Source organism: Diadema antillarum, unplaced genomic scaffold (genome assembly GCF_040938485.1).
Source record: "Diadema antillarum isolate AM-2024a unplaced genomic scaffold, OU_Dant_1.0 seq00000759_RagTag, whole genome shotgun sequence".
NCBI classification, from domain to species: Eukaryota; Metazoa; Echinodermata; class Echinoidea; order Diadematoida; family Diadematidae; genus Diadema; species Diadema antillarum.
Genome location: NW_027271650.1, coordinates 1,185,304 through 1,205,699, shown reverse-complemented (window position 1 = coordinate 1,205,699; position 20,396 = coordinate 1,185,304). Strand labels below are relative to the sequence as shown.

General features: G+C 38.3%; 1 protein-coding gene across 1 annotated transcript in view; it reads left to right on the top strand.

Annotated features, from left to right (window-relative positions):
- The first annotated feature begins 6,360 nt into the window (after nucleotides 1-6,360).
- LOC139738602 (mismatch repair endonuclease PMS2-like) overlaps nucleotides 6,361-20,396 on the top strand; it is a 52,989-nt gene continuing 38,953 nt past the window's right edge. The window contains exons 1-7 of the mRNA XM_071649217.1: nucleotides 6,361-6,493; nucleotides 7,100-7,186; nucleotides 8,419-8,521; nucleotides 8,970-9,072; nucleotides 10,030-10,110; nucleotides 11,695-11,783; nucleotides 12,125-12,203. Of these exons, the coding sequence (XP_071505318.1) occupies nucleotides 6,361-6,493; nucleotides 7,100-7,186; nucleotides 8,419-8,521; nucleotides 8,970-9,072; nucleotides 10,030-10,110; nucleotides 11,695-11,783; nucleotides 12,125-12,203 (675 nt within the window). The remainder of the gene's footprint in view (nucleotides 6,494-7,099; nucleotides 7,187-8,418; nucleotides 8,522-8,969; nucleotides 9,073-10,029; nucleotides 10,111-11,694; nucleotides 11,784-12,124; nucleotides 12,204-20,396) is intronic.

Here is a 20,396-nt window from a genome sequence, read left to right as displayed (position 1 = left end):
TGTGTGTGTGTGTGTGTGTATGTGTGTAGTGTATGTGTGTGTGGGCACATTCTTCGACAAGGAGAATAGAAATGAGATTCTCTTAGTAACGAATGAGGCAAGAATAATTTTGAAGCAGATCGGTCAGAAATGTTTAGATTTATGGTGCGTAAGCTTTTTTCAATAAATCGCCTTTGCACTCCATGTATGGAAGTGGAGAGCCAAAAGGAAAAAAAAGTGTGTGTGTGTGTATGTGTGTGTGCATATTTGTAGTGAGTCACTGCTTTTGCCAACCTACTGTCATGTCAAGTTGGTTTCAAGAAGAAATTTGTGAGCACACCTCAGACACCAGTTATAGAGATACAATGAATTCTTGTCATTAGTTACGTATTTGTAACATTAGGATACAAACAGTTTTTCTCTGTTGCTGTGTGTAAGTCATGTTAGAGAAAAGAAAAGACAGGGACTAGCAATGTATCTCCCAAATTTATGGATAAAATGAAAAGTTCTGTTGGGCCCCGTTTCATAAAAAGTTGATATGATAGCAACTCTTGCTGGAATGGCAATTGTCATAGTAACGACAATAATCCAGCTTCCTGATTGGCTGTTGCTATTGGAAGTTGCCATTCCAGCAAGAGTTGCCATCTTAACATCTTTTATGAAATGGAACATGTCTTTATACTTTGCATGAAAGCAAAGTGTGTTTACTTTGATGATTTACAGTCCTGCTTTGCAATATATGTTTGCTAATTACATATGCAGTTCTCCAACCACTTGTTAGTTCATTCATTCGTTCGTTCGTTCGTTCGTTCATTCATTCGTTCGTTCGTTCGTTCATTCATTCATATAGTTTTTCTATTTCCAGCAGAAATATAGAATATTTTACAAAAGTTGGATGCATAAATTACATTGCAATGTTATAATAAAGGAAATGTATAAGTTTGCAAAATTTTTGAAGTATATGGAAATGCTAGAAATGGGGAGGAATGCTAAAAAACAGTGCTTGTAGGGTGCATTCCACCCATATGTAATAAAACAAATCATGTGATTGATATACTGATATACATAAAAAGTGGAATTGCAAAACAAACTAAGACTTGGCTAGGAAACCTAACTAACCCAAAATAATTACCCTAAACAAATCCCTACATTTAGTCACTGTCATGCAGTAGAGAAGGAAGAGAGAGAGAAAGAAAGAGAGGGAGAGAGAGAGAGAGGGAGGGAGAGAGGGAGAGAGAAACTAATGTGGTGTAAAGAAAAAAAGGGAGAGGACTATAAACAAAACGAGAATTAATGGATGGTTAGAGGTGGTCAGCAACAATTCAGAAAACTGTGAGAGACATTATACATGTATGTATATATGTGTGTGTGTGTGTGTGTATATATATATATATATATATATATATATGTATATATATATATATATATATATATATATATATATATATATATATATATATATATAGGAGAGTTTATATCTTACATATAACAGATTTTATCAGGAATCTTTCATATAAATATGGATGAGTAATCAAAAATCTATAGGCCTATCAGCCTTATAAGGCCTATTCATTATTTCCCAGCTCAACTATAGTACATGCATTATGAGTCCTCCCAAATGTTCATTTTATTTACAAAATTCTAAGTGTAGTCTCACATACCATGATACTGTGATGAAATTATTCAATATTATTCCAATCCTAGCACACAAATCCGTAAGACATACTGGCCCAGATATTTGGAATAGACGTCCACTTGAATTACGTAACATTAAGTCTATTCATTCATTTAAAAAAGCGGTAAAGAAAATGTTGATTTCACAGCACCGGTGATACTTTCTGTAGAAACACTTGATGACTCATTCTTTGTTCATTGTTGTATCTATTATGTTTTTTTCTTTCTGAGTCTCTGCACATGCGGATGCACCTGCAGTATACTGTGCTCCTCTGATCCACTGGGATTCATTCCTTCTCTGTTGTTCATTATTCATGTTATGTCGGGGAAATCATGGTTCACCTTAACGTCATGCCCTGAAAGGGCACATAGAAATTTATGCTGCATGTGTATATATAGATGATTGCTTTTTGTCTTCTTCTTCTCCTTCTCTCTCCTTCTCATTCAATGTAAGTTTTACATGACAAAAGCAACACTTATTATGTGAATACATCACTGTAATTTATTAGTATAAATACAGTATGTGCATGTATGTATGTGTCTATGGTATAGAGGTATGTCGAGTTGATCTGGCGAGTCTAGTATCGGGAGGTTCTATCATCCCCTCCCCTTCCATTCTCTTCTCTCTCTCTCTCTCTCTCTCTCTCTCTCTCTCTCTCTCTCTCTCTCTCTCTCTCTCTCTTTCTAACCCTTATTCCACGAGCATCATGTTGGACCCTCTTCTTTTTCTTCATTGTAATGTTATTTGTTATCGGTTGCCAAACAGTCAAGCTTTGTGCTTATTATTGGCAATCGTTCTGTATGCAAATTATTAACATGTTACTCATGTACTACAGATGAATTGTATAATTGATGAAAATGATGAAAATTGTTGAAAGTATACTACCGGTATTTTGTACTTTGTTAATGAAATTGCAGAAAGTTGATGTATTTGGAAAAAAAATGGCATACAGAGAATAAATAAATCAAATCAAAATCAAATCAAATCTATCACCTCCCCCCCCCCCCCCAAAAAAAAGTCACTCTATATAAGTTTAATGCTCACATTTATTTTAGCAATGCCACTTGAGATACAAGATCAAATACGTCGCATCAAAATATGGTAATGTAAATTGGGTTTATGATTGTCGGCATTAAAAAGTTAGTACACTGTAGAACAATGTAGTTGAAGAGTGCATACAAACATACTGGCACTAATCCCGCCAACCACCGCGCCCTAACCACCACTAACCACCAGCATCGATCCAGGGCTCCGCCGGGCCGCGTGTTTTTTTAGACGGCACAGATTGGGGAAACTAAAAATCTATCGGGGACCCTATCCCTAAACCTAACCCTAATCCTAATCCTAACCCTAACCATCAAACCCTAACCCTAACCCTAACCCTAACCCTAACCCTAACCCCAACCCTAACCCTAACCATAACCATAACCAACGCCGCCGGGCCAGTGCCGTAATTTAAGAGAGTCTGGCCAACTGCTAATTTGGACGCCATGTCGTTATCGCGCGTATTACGCGTCACATGATTAGCGTGTACGCTCAGACGTAACAAAATAACCAAGCCAAATAAGGGGCAGTTAACAATGGGCATTGCGTATAAGCGCACTTCAGTAACGACATGGCGCCTGTAGATCACGGGACCAGCTTTTGACCAATCACAGGCTTCAAAACAAGTTTCGTGAAATTGACATGGGTTTTGAATGTACAACATGAGATTTATGAACCCACCCTGTCAGGGCGACCCTTATGTTCCTGACCAGATTTGGGGGTCTTACGTTGGTATATGTCGCATGGGGGCGCTGCTAGCACAAAAACGAGCACATGAACCCCCACTTTTCATGATTTTTCTGGAATGATTAAGCCTTTTTCTACAATTTGGTGCAGTTTCGTGAAAATGACATGGGTTTTGAATGTACAGCATGAGATTTATGAACCCACCCTGTTAGGGCGACTTTGGATAGGTTCCTGACCAGATTTTGGGGTCGTACTATAGTATATGTCGCATGGGGGCGCTGCTAGCACAAAAACGAGCACATGGACCCTCACTTTTGATTGTTTTTCTGGTATTAGTGAGCCTTTTTCTACAATTTGGTCAATTTTCATGAATTTGACATGGGTTTTGAATGTACAGCATAAGTTTTATGAACCCACCCTGTCAGGGCATCCCTGCATAGGTTCCTGACCAGATTTTGGGGACTTACGATGATATTATGTCGCATAGGGGCGCTGCTAGCACAAAAACGAGCACATGAACCCCCACTTTTGATTGTTTTTCTGGAATAAGTAAGCCTCTGTCTACAATTTGGTAAAGTTTCGTGAAATTGACATGGGTTTTGAATGTACAGCATAAGTTTTATGAACGTTGTCCTTTTGCTCACCCCTAACAGAAAACGTCGATGAGAAGGATTTGAGAGATTTCGGTGTTTTCTGCCGCGTGAGGGCGCTGCTTGCTGAAGAATGAGAGTGTAAACCCTAAATTTAAAACCTTTTCCTCGTTTTGGGTACCCTTTTCTGCAATTCTTGCAAATTTGGAGAAAATAACATGGATTTTGAAAGAATTATGGGGATTTACGTTTGTCATTGCACATTTTGTTGCCAATCATGGTCTTGATCATGTAACGCTATCATTTTGGTACAGGACGGCAGATTAGTCATATTCTTCAAAGTCCCGTAGAAGAAAAACAAGCACATGAACCTATGGTTTTATTTACATATTTGGGCTTCGGATGAGTCAAAGTTACGGTATGGAAAGTTTCAAGAAAATGACATGGGTTTCACTTTAACTGAGGAACGTCCTTAATATACGGCACTGCGCCGGGCTAGCGCCAGCATACACAGCGCGCAGCATCGCGCTGCGGCGCACAGCTGGAATCGTGAAGCGCATCAAGCGGGAAATACAATCGTGAAGACCTGTGAGTCAGAAAGGTGATTATGAAGCAATTGAATAATGAAAAATGATTGAAGAATCTTGATAGTTTTTTGAAAGTCTGTTTTTCAGTGTAAAAACTGTGCAAAGTATAAATTTTGTTTGAGTATTCGCTATTTCTAATGCGTTATTGTTTGGCCCAGTTTCAATTGCCTCGTCCTGTAGTCCCACCTACTGCTTAACATGTCTCCTTTATCCGGAAACCAACGAGATGACTGCAACATTGAAGAAATTGAGTGCAATAGCAAGCTAACTCAGACCTGTGAGTGAATCATATGACCTCGATGCACACGTATATATTAACTGAACAGACAACAAACTATAAATTTAAGGAAATTCACATAATTCATTGAATTTCATCGTATCTGTTTAGAGTCCTTTGTAGGGTGCCCGAACATCAAGGACACTCGTTCAGAACACAGTTCCCCTTTTTAAAATACGTGTTAATCAATGTGAAAAATCTTCGCACCATCGCGTACGCACACGTACGTCAAAATGAATGACCTATTTAGAACTGGATCCTCCAGTCCAGAAAGAATGGCGCTAATGACATGTAATGATCAATAGATTTACTTTGAATGCACTTTTTTTTTACTCCATCATGCACATACTGTGGTGTCTTGACTGACAGCCAGGCCAGACTAGGCTGGCGACCACACACAAGTAATTTAGATGAACTAATGAAGCACGCTCAAGCAAGACCAGGTAGTCCAGGCAGACCGTCTAAGATGACCACTGGATAATTGGATATAAGATCATATGTCGACCTAGCTACACGCAGCCGCTGTAGGGACAGCGGCTGCACCTCTATTCCTTCGCAGACGTTGTCATTTTTCAGTGTGGTTGTGCGACTCCTTCATGAATATCTTTATTAATCGTGGAAAACTAAAATACAAGGAATTATCGTAATCTATGATAATCATTCAATAATCGGTATACGATTTTTTGTTTAATCATGTCAAAAACTCACCGAAATCTGTGGCTGAAATGAGGTCTGTAAACGTCCTTATTGCTTCACTCCTCATCTGCGTGTTATTTGAATGGCATTCACTCTCGTATTACAACGTACAACGTAGGTAGTCGGAGAGGCGCCCTCTAGCTCTCCGACTACCAACTTTGTACGTTGTAGTATACGAGAGTGAATGCCATTCAAATAACACGCAGATGAGGAGTGAAGCAATAAGGACGTTTACAGACCTCATTTCAGCCACAGATTTCGGTGAGTTTTTGACATGATTAAACAAAAAATCGTATACCGATTATTGAATGATTATCATAGATTACGATAATTCCTTGTATTTTAGTTTTCCACGATTAATAAAGATATTCATGAAGGAGTTGCACAACCACACTGAAAAATGACAACGTCTGCGAGGGAATAGAGGTGCAGCCGCGTCGCTTCGCGACAGCGGCTGCGTGTAGTTAATGTCGACCCATCGTTTGTATACAATGTCCATCAACTATACCCACCTGTAAATAGGTTGTACAATACCAGCCAAAAGTACAGCTGGCTGCCAGACATCAATAAAGTTAGACCCACTGCAAACCTGCTCTGTGTGCATATAGTCATTCTTCGTGTGAGAGAAGAATACTACACATACATACAGTGTACACCTACTCCTCAGTCCTATGATTAGTCTTCTTCTTCTTCTTCATCATGATGGTTAGTTTAGTCTCAGGGTTTGTTGTGGCAAAAAAAGAATGGCAGTGGAGTACAAAACTGCTTCCTCTAGCCGGGCTCTATCTGTTCCTTCTTACCACTGTACCAGATCTGTCCCCAGTCATGGCTGGCACGGTAAAGGCCATTGACAGGCGGTCAGTCCATCAGATCTGTTCTGGCCAGGTTGTCCTCAATCTGGCCACGGCCATCAAGGAGCTGGTAGAAAATAGTTTGGATGCAGGAGCAACCAACATTGGTGAGTCCACTGAAGTTAAAACAAGCAGACGATTTAAGTTCATTTGTGGTCCAAATCTACCCTATCAACATCAATCACTGGTATAATTAGTGCAATTTTTTATAAGTGATGGAAATGCATTGTTTAAATGTTAAACATTTTACCATATGATATTTGTTGTTAACTCTGACTAATGGATTTAGCCATTGTTACTTTATCATTTAATATTCTTTACTTTGTCTGAAATTGAAAAATAGTCTTATGCTGATTTGTGACATCACAGATATGTACATAAACAGAGGACAGTAGAGTTTTGATTTCTGCACAGAGACAAATGAGACTAATTGTTTCTAAGCTAGATTTTATCATTTTTCAGTAATTATGATACACAGAGAAAGTTGACCAGCACTGCTGTCGCCATTTACTGTTCTATCATGTAAGCACAAGTATGCACACCAGAGCACAGGGAATAATAATGATAAGAATTAAATCACTTTCACTTGCCTGGTCAGCAGAGAGATGCAATATTTTTGTTTGTCATATGTCATTATGGTATGTTTTGAGAAATTAAGCATTTTTTTCATTTATTATTGTTAAATTCATTTCTCTACACTGCTCACTCGCCAGAAATCAAGCTGAAGGAGTATGGCAGCGAATCTCTTGAAGTCTCTGACAATGGATCAGGAGTGGAGGAGAGTAACTTCCAGGGGCTCAGTAAGAAATGATATTGTTACGGTCAAGTTCACACAAATGAATGCAAGGCGGTCTAAGTGAATTGAAATAGATAAATCTTCCAAAGCTTTATTAGGAGTTTTGCTTTACAATCAGTTTCCAACCGTAATAATCATTCTTGCTTAGAGCATCTCAATGAAATTAAGCATAACAATTCAAGGTTCCATGGGATCGTTTCAATGAAAGGTAACTTAAATGTACAGATAATGTAAAACCTGGCCAGGGTTTTACCCTAAGAGAACCAACGTCGGGGCCAAACTCGTCTGCCACGTGGCGGGGAGGCGATGCTAGACGCTATCACATGGAGAACGCGTCAATGAATGGGGTTGTCAACGAATCAGTGGGCGATGCTATCCCTGGTTGGTTTGCAGTTCCGCAGCTGTGCCGGACAGAAGGGCGTTGGCCACTGGGTGCTGGACGCCTTTCACACTGTCTTAAAGCCCTGGATCTACGTTGGCGTGGCTCCCACTGGTTGCCGTGTAGCTTAGCATTGCCTCCTGACCGCATGGTGGTTCGCCTGGCCAAGTCGACAGAATTATCGTTGTCGTCGAGGGAAAACAAGCTAGCAGGATGGCATCTCCCGGATTGCTCTGCATTTTAATTCAGTTTGATAGCAGAATAATTGTTTTAAGGAAAGCACTTTCTCTCAAGACCATGGACGAGAACGTTGAGAAGGCTATAGCGGTCCTATTGAACCGGCATCTGATTGTAGACTACTCTGTCTTAAATGGACATACTTTTAAGCAGAGCCTACGAGAAATGAATATCCCACATTTCCACATCTGTGAGGAATCATAAACATTTCAGAAGCAGCAGGTGAAGGTGTGATAATGAGCCAATCCAGTTTTTATACCAGTTGATGATTGCCTACTCTGACAGCAGTTTCAAACATGAATATGATTAATCATAGATTGTCATCAGGCAGATTAAACCTCAGTGAAAAGCAAGCCTGTAACAAAGTAAATCACCCATACATGCATGAATTGGCATGTGATGTTTGACATATTTTCAACAAGTTATCTTCACTTTCCCAGGCTACCCTGGAGTAAAAAAACAAAAACAAAAAGCAAAAAAATGAATAGATAGATACTATATGCAAGTGATAGAATCAAGGACAATGGTTTTTGTTTATTTACATGCTTGTGTCTTTGGTTGTTATGGTGTTGGTATGAATATTGTAGATTATGGATTCACCTGTTTGTTTATGTTTGTAGCTCTCAAGCACCACACGTCCAAGCTGAGCGACTTCTCAGACCTGAGCACAGTGGCCACGTTTGGGTTCCGGGGAGAAGCTCTTAGTTCATTGTGTGCCCTCAGGTATGATCTTTCGCATTTTGGTCAGTCCAAGTAACATACGTTCACCACCAAGTCTAGAAATTGCATAAAACACAATGTTCAGTAGAATTTTAGGACTATCATGATCTTTTTTATCATTAGCAGGCCATTCAGTTAAAAAACAACAAATTTTCAATAAACATTTATTATTTTACCTTCATATGTTCAAACATTGATATCAGTCTGGCGTTACATACATTTGCCCCCAAATTGTCATTTTGACACGTCATTTTGACAAAAATTCTAATAGACTGCTTGTTCGAAGCAATTTTGGGGCAAAGTTTTCTCTAATTACAGAAATTGTGCTCTGTATGGGGGGGGGGGGGGGGGGAATAACGCACATTGGAAACAGAAATTAACCCGGCATCCCTGAAATGTACCCTTTTACTATGGAAATACCCTCCAATTCTGCCCTCACATTCTGCTACAGTGATCTCATAATTGTGACATGTCACCAGTCTGCTGCTGTTGGAACCAAGTTGACCTATGACCACGATGGATGGATCCTCCACCAAGCTCCCTGCCCAAGACAGGTACAGACTGTATTACAATAGGGAGCTTTAGATTTTAGATGCGCGGACGTTCAAAGGAAAAAAACATGTTCTGAGCGTGCGCAGAAGCGCGCGTAAAGTCAATCTATTTTTAGCTTGCGTCGCCTGAGTTTTTCACTACGCGTACTGGGCTATTTTCACGTCCGCACAGTTTGCGACGTAGAGAGCTTCTTCACGCATATTATATGGGGGCACGATTTTATTTTTTATACGTTGCGTCCCAGCGTAATCTAAAGCTACTTTTCCACACGACGCAGGGAGAGGAGAACGTCCAGCGCACTCGTCTCAAACGTCTGCGCGTCAAATCTAAAGATCCCTAATGGCTGAGTCACTTGCGCCCGTATTTTGTTTGAGAAGACCTGGTCCCTGTTTCAGAAAAGATGTTAGGATAACAACTCTTGCTAGAAGAGCAACTTCACGCAGCAACAACCAATCAGGAAGCTTGATTCTTGTTACTATGACAATTGCCATTCCAGCAAGAGTTGCTGTCCTAGCTACTTTTTATGAAATGGAGCCCTGTTCTATAGAGACAATTGTGGACATAGAGAGAGTTTTTTTTTTTTCACTTGTGCAATGAAATGCATGAGTTTATCTCATGTGTTGTTACAAAATCACATGATAGTCTGCATGATGTTTGTAATTTCCAATCCACCTTTATCCATTGGTTGGTTTAATCATTCAGGATTGTAGTAATCCAGAACAAAGCTAACAATGATATCATGTCATGTCAAGAGTAATTTAGTAACTAATGATGATAGCTTACTAACTAGTTAGAATGCAGGCCTTTCTGAGAAAATATGAATGTTACTTGTTAGTTCTCAAGTAATGATTGTATAAAGCTAGAATTTTCAGTGAATTTTGGTTGCACACTGACCCAGCCATAACTTCTTTCAGTGTGAGTCTTAGCTTGTGTTGTCCAATTCATTTTGTATTTTGCAGCAAGGTACCACTGTCATGCTCCAGAACCTGTTCTCGACTCTACCCGTCAGACACAAAGAATTCCTTAGGAACTTAAAGAAGGTACAAATAAGTGTGAACACATTTTCTTTAAATGATGACAAATAAAGCTACAATATAGCAAAAATAATGTCTCTCGTCTGAGGAAGGGTGGCTCAAAGCTTTCTCTTGTATTTCAAGCAGGTACTGAAAAGGGTTCTTTTTATTATGGAAAATGACATGAAATGCATGATCATCTATGTTGTTTTGTTTTTTGTAAAGGACAAGTTCACCTTCATAAACATAAGGATTGAGAAAATGCAACAATATTAGTAGAACACATCAGTGAAAGTTTGAGGAAAATTGGACAATCGATGCAAAAGTTATGATTTTTTTTTATTTTTGTGTTGGAACCGCTGGATGAGGAGACTACTACAGCTTGTGAGTCATATGCATACAACAGTATAAAGAAAATGTAAAAGAAAATTCAACATATTTTCGCTTTTTCGCATAATAAAAGAGCACTTGACTTGCCTCTTTCTAAAGGCAGGGGGAATAATATTACCCATAACATTTGTCGGAAACGAGTCAGGGGAATGTGTACTTTTTTCAAAAGATGGAATTTTGTGAAATTCTCTTTATATTTTCCTTATATTGTTGTACGCATGTGACATCTAAGTTATTCATACACTGCAGTAGTCTTCTGATCCAGCGGGTACTGCAAAAAAACTTCAAAAATTCATAACTTTTGAACGGATTGTCTGATTTTCCTCAAACTTTCAATTATGTGTTCTACTAATATTGCTACATTCTCTCAATCCTTATGTTTATGAAGGTGAACTTGTCCTTTAAATCATCTCTCACCAGTCCTAATGTGATTGATACAATTTTCTCAGTACACTGTTCAGTAAAAGTTGCAAAATCAATTTCTTCAATCTGCTACCAGCATTTATGAATTCTGTCAAGTAATTATTAACATCACAAATCATTGGAAGATACATTTTTGGCACACTGAAAGTCCCTTAACTCTTTATGTGCCACGTTCGCACGCCTGACTCAGTCGACGGCGTGCCAACTTTACATATTCTGCTCAAACGCACAAATCCACCCAAACAGATTGATAAATCGTCAAATACCACAGTACAATGAAAGTGTTTGTCTCGATTGAGTTCCTCTCACATATAGCTGGCACTTTATGTAATGATTGACCAGCAAGAAGTGTTCCCTACTGGATTAGCGTGTAAATTATGAGTTTCTGTTGCTGCTTTGTGTGCAAAAGTCATGCATTTACAGTCATGTAGCTATCGGTCATTTGAAAGCAAAACAATCATGTATTTGCCATACAATTTACGTCAAAGCAGGGCTTGGCACTTTCTCTACAACTTTGCTAACTAAATGTCAAGGTTTTAACGGAAATGTATAAAAGTTACATAGATTTGGAAAGCAGAATGCTTTCTCAAAGCATAACTGTTTTGGTGTCTCAGAATTATGTGGCACACAGGGGGTTTCCACCATGGCACATAAAGAGTTAAATATATCTTTTTATTGTTACTTTATGACAAAATCATATACAGTGATTGAAGACATGCCAGCACAGAGCACTTATCTACATTATCCAAGCCATCTGTACGGCAGTGATATAATTTGTATTTTTATGTTTTGTTTCAGGAATTCACCAAGATGGTCCAAGTCCTTCAAGCATACTGCATTATTGCATCAGGAGTGAAGCTGACGTGCACCAACCAGACTGGAAACGGGTGACAATAATGCACATTTTGATAATGAATAATAATGAATATTGATAGTGGAGTCTTATAAAGCGCTCGGTCCACCTATAAATTGCTACCAATTACTGCTCTTCCTTTTAATGTCTTCTTTAGTACTCCACCAGGAAGGTTATGTTTATGCTGTCACCGGCTTGTTTGCATGCTTTTTCATCACTATTGTTGCAGGGCGGTTTCAGAATTTAACTATGTATTCCACAGAGGATGCCCAGGATATTTTGGCAAGAAACAAAAACCAAAAGCAAAATATAAAGTAACCGTGTGACAGCTCTTAATATAACAAATGTGCCATTGTCTCTGATTCTCGCAATCAGGAAGAAATCTATTGTGGTATCAACTAATGGGACAGCAACGATGAAGGACAGTATCACCAATGTGTTTGGCTCTAAGCAGGTGAGTATCAATGCCTTCCATCTTACCTCTTTGCTTCTTTTCTTTGTTTGGAAATTGTTCGAGTGTCCTTGTCTCTACAATCTATGATGCCCATATTTTTTTTTTAAAGTTTTTGTTTGTATACATTATATTCATTTCAGATTCAGAGTCCAAAGTGGGGCACAAATCGTACATTTTCATCTTCTTCTGGCAAAATGCATGCTCAGATTTGCTGGAGTGTTAGAATACACATTTGTACAAATTTTTTTATAACCCTTTCATTACCACCTATTTCAAATTGCAGTACCCTTTTGATAACCCTTTAGTTCTCAGAGACTATACACCCTTTTATTTTGCAGACCACTATAATCCTTTCATTGCCAGCTCTTTCAAATTGCCGTACCCTTTTGATAAACCTTTCATTCTCAAAGTCCATACACCCTTTCATTTTGCAGTACAGTTTCTATAACCCTTTCATTGCCAGCCCTTTCAAATTGCAGTACCCTTTTGATAACCCTTTCATTCTCAGAGTCTATACACCCTTTCATTTTGCAGTACAGTTTTTAAAACCCTTTCATCGCCATCTCTTTCAAATTGCAGTACCCTTTAAATAACCCTTTCATTCTCAAAGTCTATACACCCTTTCATTTTGGAGTACAATTTCTATAACCCTTTCATTGCCATCCCTTTCAAATTTCAGCACTCTTTTGATAACCCTTTCATTCTCAAAGTCTATACACCGTTTCATTTTGCAGAACAGTTTCTATAACCCTATCATTGCCAGCATTTCAAATAGCAGTACCCTTTAAATAACCCTTTCATTCTCAGAGTCTATAAACCCTTTCATTTTGCAGTACAGTTTCTGTAACCCTTTCATTGCCATCTCTTTCAAACTGCAGTACCCTTTCAATAACCCTTTTATTCTTGGAGTCTATACACCCTTTCATTTTGGAGTACAATTTCTATAACCCTTTCATTGCCATCCCTTTCAAATTTCAGCACTCTTTTGATAACCCTTTCATTCTCAAAGTCTATACACCGTTTCATTTTGCAGAACAGTTTCTATAACCCTATCATTGCCAGCATTTCAAATAGCAGTACCCTTTAAATAACCCTTTCATTCTCAGAGTCTATACACCGTTTCATTTTGCAGAACAGTTTCTATAACCCTTTCATTGCCAGCTCTTTCAAATTGCCGTACCCTTTTGATAAACCTTTCATTCTCAGAGTCTATACACCCTTCATTTTGCAGAACAGTTTCTATAACCCTTTCATTGCCAGCCCTTTCAAATTGCAACACTCTTTTGGTAACCCTTTCATTCTCAAAGTCTGTACACCCTTCATTTTGCAGAACAGTTTCTATAACCCTATCATTGCCAGCATTTCAAATAACAGTACCCTTTTGATAACCCTTCAATTCTCAGTACCTCTTTATACCCTTTCATTTGACAGAACAGTTTCTATAACCCTTTCATTCCCAGCCCTTTCAAATTGCAGTACTCTTTTGATAATCCTTTCATTCTCAGAGTCTATACACCCTTTCATTTGCAGAGCAGTTTCTATGACCCTTTCATTGCCAGCTCTTTCAAATTGCAGTACCCTTTCAATGACCCTTTTATTCTCCGTCTATACACCCTTTCATTTTGCAGTACCCTTTAAATAACCCTTTCATTCTCAAAGTCTATACGCCCTTTCATTTTGCAGAACAGTTTCTATAACCCTTTCATTGCCAGCATTTTCAAATTGCAGTACCCTTTTGATAACCCTTTTATTCTCAGAGTCTATACACCCTTTCATTTTGCAGTACAGTTTATAAAACCCTTTCATTGCCAGCCCTTTCAAATTGCAACACTTTTTTGATAACCCTTTCATTCTCAAAGTCTATACACCCTTTCATTTTGCAGTACAGTTTCTATAACCCTTTCATTGCCAGCCCTTTCAAATTGCAGCACTCTTTTCATAACCCTTTCATTCTCGAAGTCTATACACCCTTTCACTTTGCAGTACAGTTTCTATAACCCTTTCATTGCCAGCCCTTTCAAATTGCAGTACCCTTTGAATAACCCTTTCATTCTCAGAATCTATACACCCTTTCATTTTGCAGTACAGTTTTTATAACCCTTTCATCGCCATCTCTTTCAAATTGCAGTAGCCTTTCAATAACCCTTTCATTCTCAGAATCTATACACCCTTTCATTTTGCAGTACAGTTTTTATAACCCTTTCATCGCCATCTCTTTCAAATTGCAGTAGCCTTTCAATAACCCTTTTATTCTCAGAGTCTATACACCCTTTCATTTTGCAGTACAGTTTCTATAACCCTTTCATTGCCAGCCCTTTCAAATTGCAACACTTTTTTGATAACCCTTTCATTCTCAAAGTCTATACACCCTTTCATTTTGCAGTACAGTTTCTATAACCCTTTCATTGCCAGCCCTTTCAAATTGCAGCACTCTTTTGATAACCCTTTAATTCTCAAAGTCTATACACCCTTTCACTTTGCAGTACAGTTTCTATAACCCTTTCATTGCCAGCCCTTTCAAATTGCAGTACCCTTTGAATAACCCTTTCATTCTCAGAATCTATACACCCTTTCATTTTGCAGTACAGTTTTTATAACCCTTTCATCGCCATCTCTTTCAAATTGCAGTAGCCTTTCAATAACCCTTTTATTCTCAGAGTCTATACACCCTTTCATTTTGCAGTACAGTTTCTATAACCCTTTCATTGCCAGCCCTTTCAAATTGCAACACTCTTTTGGTAACCCTTTCATTCTCAAAGTCTGTACACCCTTCATTTTGCAGAACAGTTTCTATAACCCTTTCATTGTCAGCATTTCAAATAACAGTACCCTTTAAGTAACCCTTTCATTCTCAGAGTCTATACACCCTTCATTTTGCAGAATAGTTTCTATAACCCTATCATTGCCAGCATTTCAAATAACAGTACCCTTTTGATAACCCTTCAATTCTCAGTACCTCTTTACACCCTTTCATTTGGCAGAACAGTTTCTATAACCCTTTCATTCCCAGCCCTTTCAAATTGCAGTACCATTTTGATAATTCTTTCATTCTCAGAGTCTATACACCCTTTCATTTGCAGAGCAGTTTCTATGACCCTTTCATTGCCAGCTCTTTCAAATTGCAGTACCCTTTCAATGACCCTTTCATTCTCCATCTATACACCCTTTCATTTTGCAGTACCCTTTAAATAACCCTTTCATTCTCAAAGTCTATACACCCTTTCATTTTGCAGAACAGTTTCTATAACCCTTTCATTGCCAGCATTTTCAAATTGCAGTACCCTTTTGATATCCCTTTTATTCTCAGAGTCTATACACCCTTTCACTTTGCAGTACAGTTTCTATACCCCTTTCATTGCCATCTCTTTCAAATTGCAGTACCCTTTCAATAACCCTTTTATTCTCAGAGTCTATACACCCTTTCATTTTGCAGTACAGTTTCTATAACCCTTTCATTGCCAGCCCTTTCAAATTGCAACACTCTTTTGGTAACCCTTTCATTCTCAAAGTCCATACACCCTTTCATTTTGCAGTACAGTTTCTATAATCCTTTCATTGCCAGCCCTTTCAAATTGCAGCACTCTTTTGATAACCCTTTCATTCTCAAAGTCTATACACCCTTTCACTTTGCAGTACAGTTTCTATAACCCTTTCATTGCCAGCGCTTTCAAATTGCAGTACCCTTTAAATAACCCTTTCATTCTCAAAGTCTATACACCCTTTCATTTTGGAGTACAATTTCTATAACCCTTTCATTGCCATCCCTTTCAAATTTCAGCACTCTTTTGATAACCCTTTCATTCTCAAAGTCTATACACCGTTTCATTTTGCAGAACAGTTTCTATAACCCTATCATTGCCAGCATTTCAAATAGCAGTACCCTTTAAATAACCCTTTCATTCTCAGAGTCTATACACCGTTTCATTTTGCAGAACAGTTTCTATAACCCTTTCATTGCCAGCTCTTTCAAATTGCCGTACCCTTTCAATAACCCTTTTATTCTCAGAGTCTATACACCCTTTCATTTTGCAGTACAGTTTCTATAATCCTTTCATTGCCAGCCCTTTCAAATTGCAGCACTCTTTTGATAACCCTTTCATTCTCAAAGTCTATACACCCTTTCACTTTGCAGTACAGTTTCTATAACCCTTTCATTGCCAGCGCTTTCAAATTGCAGTACCCTTTAAATAACCCTTTCATTCTCAAAGTCTATACACCCTTTCATTTTGGAGTACAATTTCTATAACCCTTTCATTGCCAGCCCTTTCAAATTGCAACACTCTTTTGGTAACCCTTTCATTCTCAAAGTCTGTACACCCTTCATTTTGCAGAACAGTTTCTATAACCCTATCATTGCCAGCATTTCAAATAACAGTACCCTTTTGATAACCCTTCAATTCTCAGTACCTCTTTATACCCTTTCATTTCACAGAACAGTTTCTATAACCCTTTCATTCCCAGCCCTTTCAAATTGCAGTACTCTTTTGATAATCCTTTCATTCTCAGAGTCTATACACCCTTTCATTTGCAGAGCAGTTTCTATGACCCTTTCATTGCCAGCTCTTTCAAATTGCAGTACCCTTTCAATGACCCTTTTATTCTCCGTCTATACACCCTTTCATTTTGCAGTACCCTTTAAATAACCCTTTCATTCTCAAAGTCTATACACCCTTTCATTTTGCAGAACAGTTTCTATAACCCTTTCATTGCCAGCATTTTCAAATTGCATTACCCTTTTGATAACCCTTTTATTCTCAGAGTCTATACACCCTTTCATTTTGCAGTACAGTTTATATAACCCTTTCATTGCCAGCCCTTTCAAATTGCAACACTTTTTTGATAACCCTTTCATTCTCAAAGTCTATACACCCTTTCATTTTGCAGTACAGTTTCTATAACCCTTTCATTGCCAGCCCTTTCAAATTGCAGCACTCTTTTGATAACCCTTTCATTCTCGAAGTCTATACACCCTTTCACTTTGCAGTACAGTTTCTATAACCCTTTCATTGCCAGCCCTTTCAAATTGCAGTACCCTTTGAATAACCCTTTCATTCTCAGAATCTATACACCCTTTCATTTTGCAGTACAGTTTTTATAACCCTTTCATCGCCATCTCTTTCAAATTGCAGTAGCCTTTCAATAACCCTTTCATTCTCAGAATCTATACACCCTTTCATTTTGCAGTACAGTTTTTATAACCCTTTCATCGCCATCTCTTTCAAATTGCAGTACCCTTTCAATAACCCTTTTATTCTCAGAGTCTATACACCCTTTCATTTTGCAGTACAGTTTCTATAACCCTTTCATTGCCAGCCCTTTCAAATTGCAACACTTTTTTGATAACCCTTTCATTCTCAAAGTCTATACACCCTTTCATTTTGCAGTACAGTTTCTATAACCCTTTCATTGCCAGCCCTTTCAAATTGCAGCACTCTTTTGATAACCCTTTAATTCTCAAAGTCTATACACCCTTTCACCTTGCAGTACAGTTTCTATAACCCTTTCATTGCCAGCCCTTTCAAATTGCAGTACCCTTTGAATAACCCTTTCATTCTCAGAATCTATACACCCTTTTATTTTGCAGTACAGTTTTTATAACCCTTTCATCGCCATCTCTTTCAAATTGCAGTAGCCTTTCAATAACCCTTTTATTCTCAGAGTCTATACACCCTTTCATTTTGCAGTACAGTTTCTATAACCCTTTCATTGCCAGCCCTTTCAAATTGCAACACTCTTTTGGTAACCCTTTCATTCTCAAAGTCTGTACACCCTTCATTTTGCAGAACAGTTTCTATAACCCTATCATTGTCACCATTTCAAATAACAGTACCCTTTAAGTAACCCTTTCATTCTCAGAGTCTATACACCCTTCATTTTGCAGAATAGTTTCTATAACCCTATCATTGCCAGCATTTCAAATAACAGTACCCTTTTGATAACCCTTCAATTCTCAGTACCTCTTTACACCCTTTCATTTGGCAGGACAGTTTCTATAACCCTTTCATTCCCAGCCCTTTCAAATTGCAGTACCATTTTGATAATTCTTTCATTCTCAGAGTCTATACACCCTTTCATTTGCAGAGCAGTTTCTATGACCCTTTCATTGCCAGCTCTTTCAAATTGCAGTACCCTTTCAATGACCCTTTCATTCTCCATCTATACACCCTTTCATTTTGCAGTACCCTTTAAATAACCCTTTCATTCTCAAAGTCTATACGACCTTTCATTTTGCAGAACAGTTTCTATAACCCTTTCATTGCCAGCATTTTCAAATTGCAGTACCCTTTTGATATCCCTTTTATTCTCAGAGTCTATACACCCTTTCACTTTGCAGTACAGTTTCTATACCCCTTTCATTGCCATCTCTTTCAAATTGCAGTACCCTTTCAATAACCCTTTTATTCTCAGAGTCTATACACCCTTTCATTTTGCAGTACAGTTTCTATAACCCTTTCATTGCCAGCCCTTTCAAATTGGAACACTCTTTTGGTAACCCCTTCATTCTCAAAGTCTATACACCCTTCATTTTGCAGTACAGTTTCTATAACCCTATCAGTGCCAGCCCTTTCAAATAACAGTACCCTTTAAATAACCCTTTCATTCTCAGAGTCTATACACCCTTCATTTTGCAGAATAGTTTCTATAACCCTATCATTGCCAGCATTTCAAATAACAGTACCCTTTTGATAACCCTTCAATTCTCAGTACCTCTTTACACCCTTTCATTTGGCGGAACAGTTTCTATATCCCTTTCATTCCCAGCCCTTTCAAATTGCAGTACCATTTTGATAATCCTTTCATTCTCAGAGTCTATACACCCTTTCATTTGCAGAGCAGTTTCTATGTCCCTTTCATTGCCAGCTCTTTCAAATTGCAGTACCCTTTCAATGACCCTTTTATTCTCAAAGTCTATACACCCTTTCACTTTGCAGTACAGTTTCTATAACCCTTTCATTGCCAGCCCTTTCAAATTGCAGTACCCTTTCAATAACCCTTTTATTCTCAGAGTCTATACACCCTTTCATTTTGCAGTACAGTTTCTATAACCCTTTCATTGCCAGCCCTTTCAAGTTGCAACACTCTTTTGGTAACCATTTCATTCTCAAAGTCTATACACCCTTTCATTTTGCAGTACAGTTTCTATAATCATTTCATTGCCAGCCCTTTCAAATTGCAGCACTCTTTTGATAACCCTTTCATTCTCAAAGTCCATACACCCTTTCATTTTGCAGTACAGTTTTTAAAACCCTTTCATCGCCATCTCTTTCAAATTGCAGTACCCTTTCAATAACCCTTTTATTCTCAGAGTCTGTACACCCTTTCATTTTGCAGTACAGTTTCTATAATCCTTTCATTGCCAGCCCTTTCAAGTTGCAACACTCTTTTGGTAACCATTTCATTCTCAAAGTCTATACACCCTTTCATTTTGCAGTACAGTTTCTATAATCCTTTCATTGCCAGCCCTTTCAAATTGCAGCACTCTTTTGATAACCCTTTCATTCTCAAAGTCTATACACCCTTTCATTTTGCAGTACAGTTTCTATAATCCTTTCATTGCCAGCCCTTTCAAATTGCAGCACTCTTTTGATAACCCTTTCATTCTCAAAGTCCATACACCCTTTCATTTTGCAGTACAGTTTTTAAAACCCTTTCATCGCCATCTCTTTCAAATTTCAGTACCCTTTCAATAACCCTTTTATTCTCAGAGTCTATACACCCTTTCATTTTGCAGTACAGTTTCTATAACCCTTTCATTGCCAGCCCTTTCAAGTTGCAACACTCTTTTGGTAACCATTTCATTCTCAAAGTCTATACACCCTTTCATTTTGCAGTACAGTTTCTATAATCCTTTCATTGCCAGCCCTTTCAAATTGCAGCACTCTTTTGATAACCCTTTCATTCTCAAAGTCCATACACCCTTTCATTTTGCAGTACAGTTTTTAAAACCCTTTCATCGCCATCTCTTTCAAATTGCAGTACCCTTTCAATAACCCTTTTATTCTCAGAGTCTATACACCCTTTCATTTGGCAGAACAGTTTCTATAACCCTTTCATTCCCAGCCCTTTCAAATTGCAGTACCATTTTGATAATCCTTTCATTCTCAGAGTCTATACACCCTTTCATTTGCAGAGCAGTTTCTATGACCCTTTCATTGCCAGCCCTTTCAAATTGCAGCACTCTTTTGATAACCC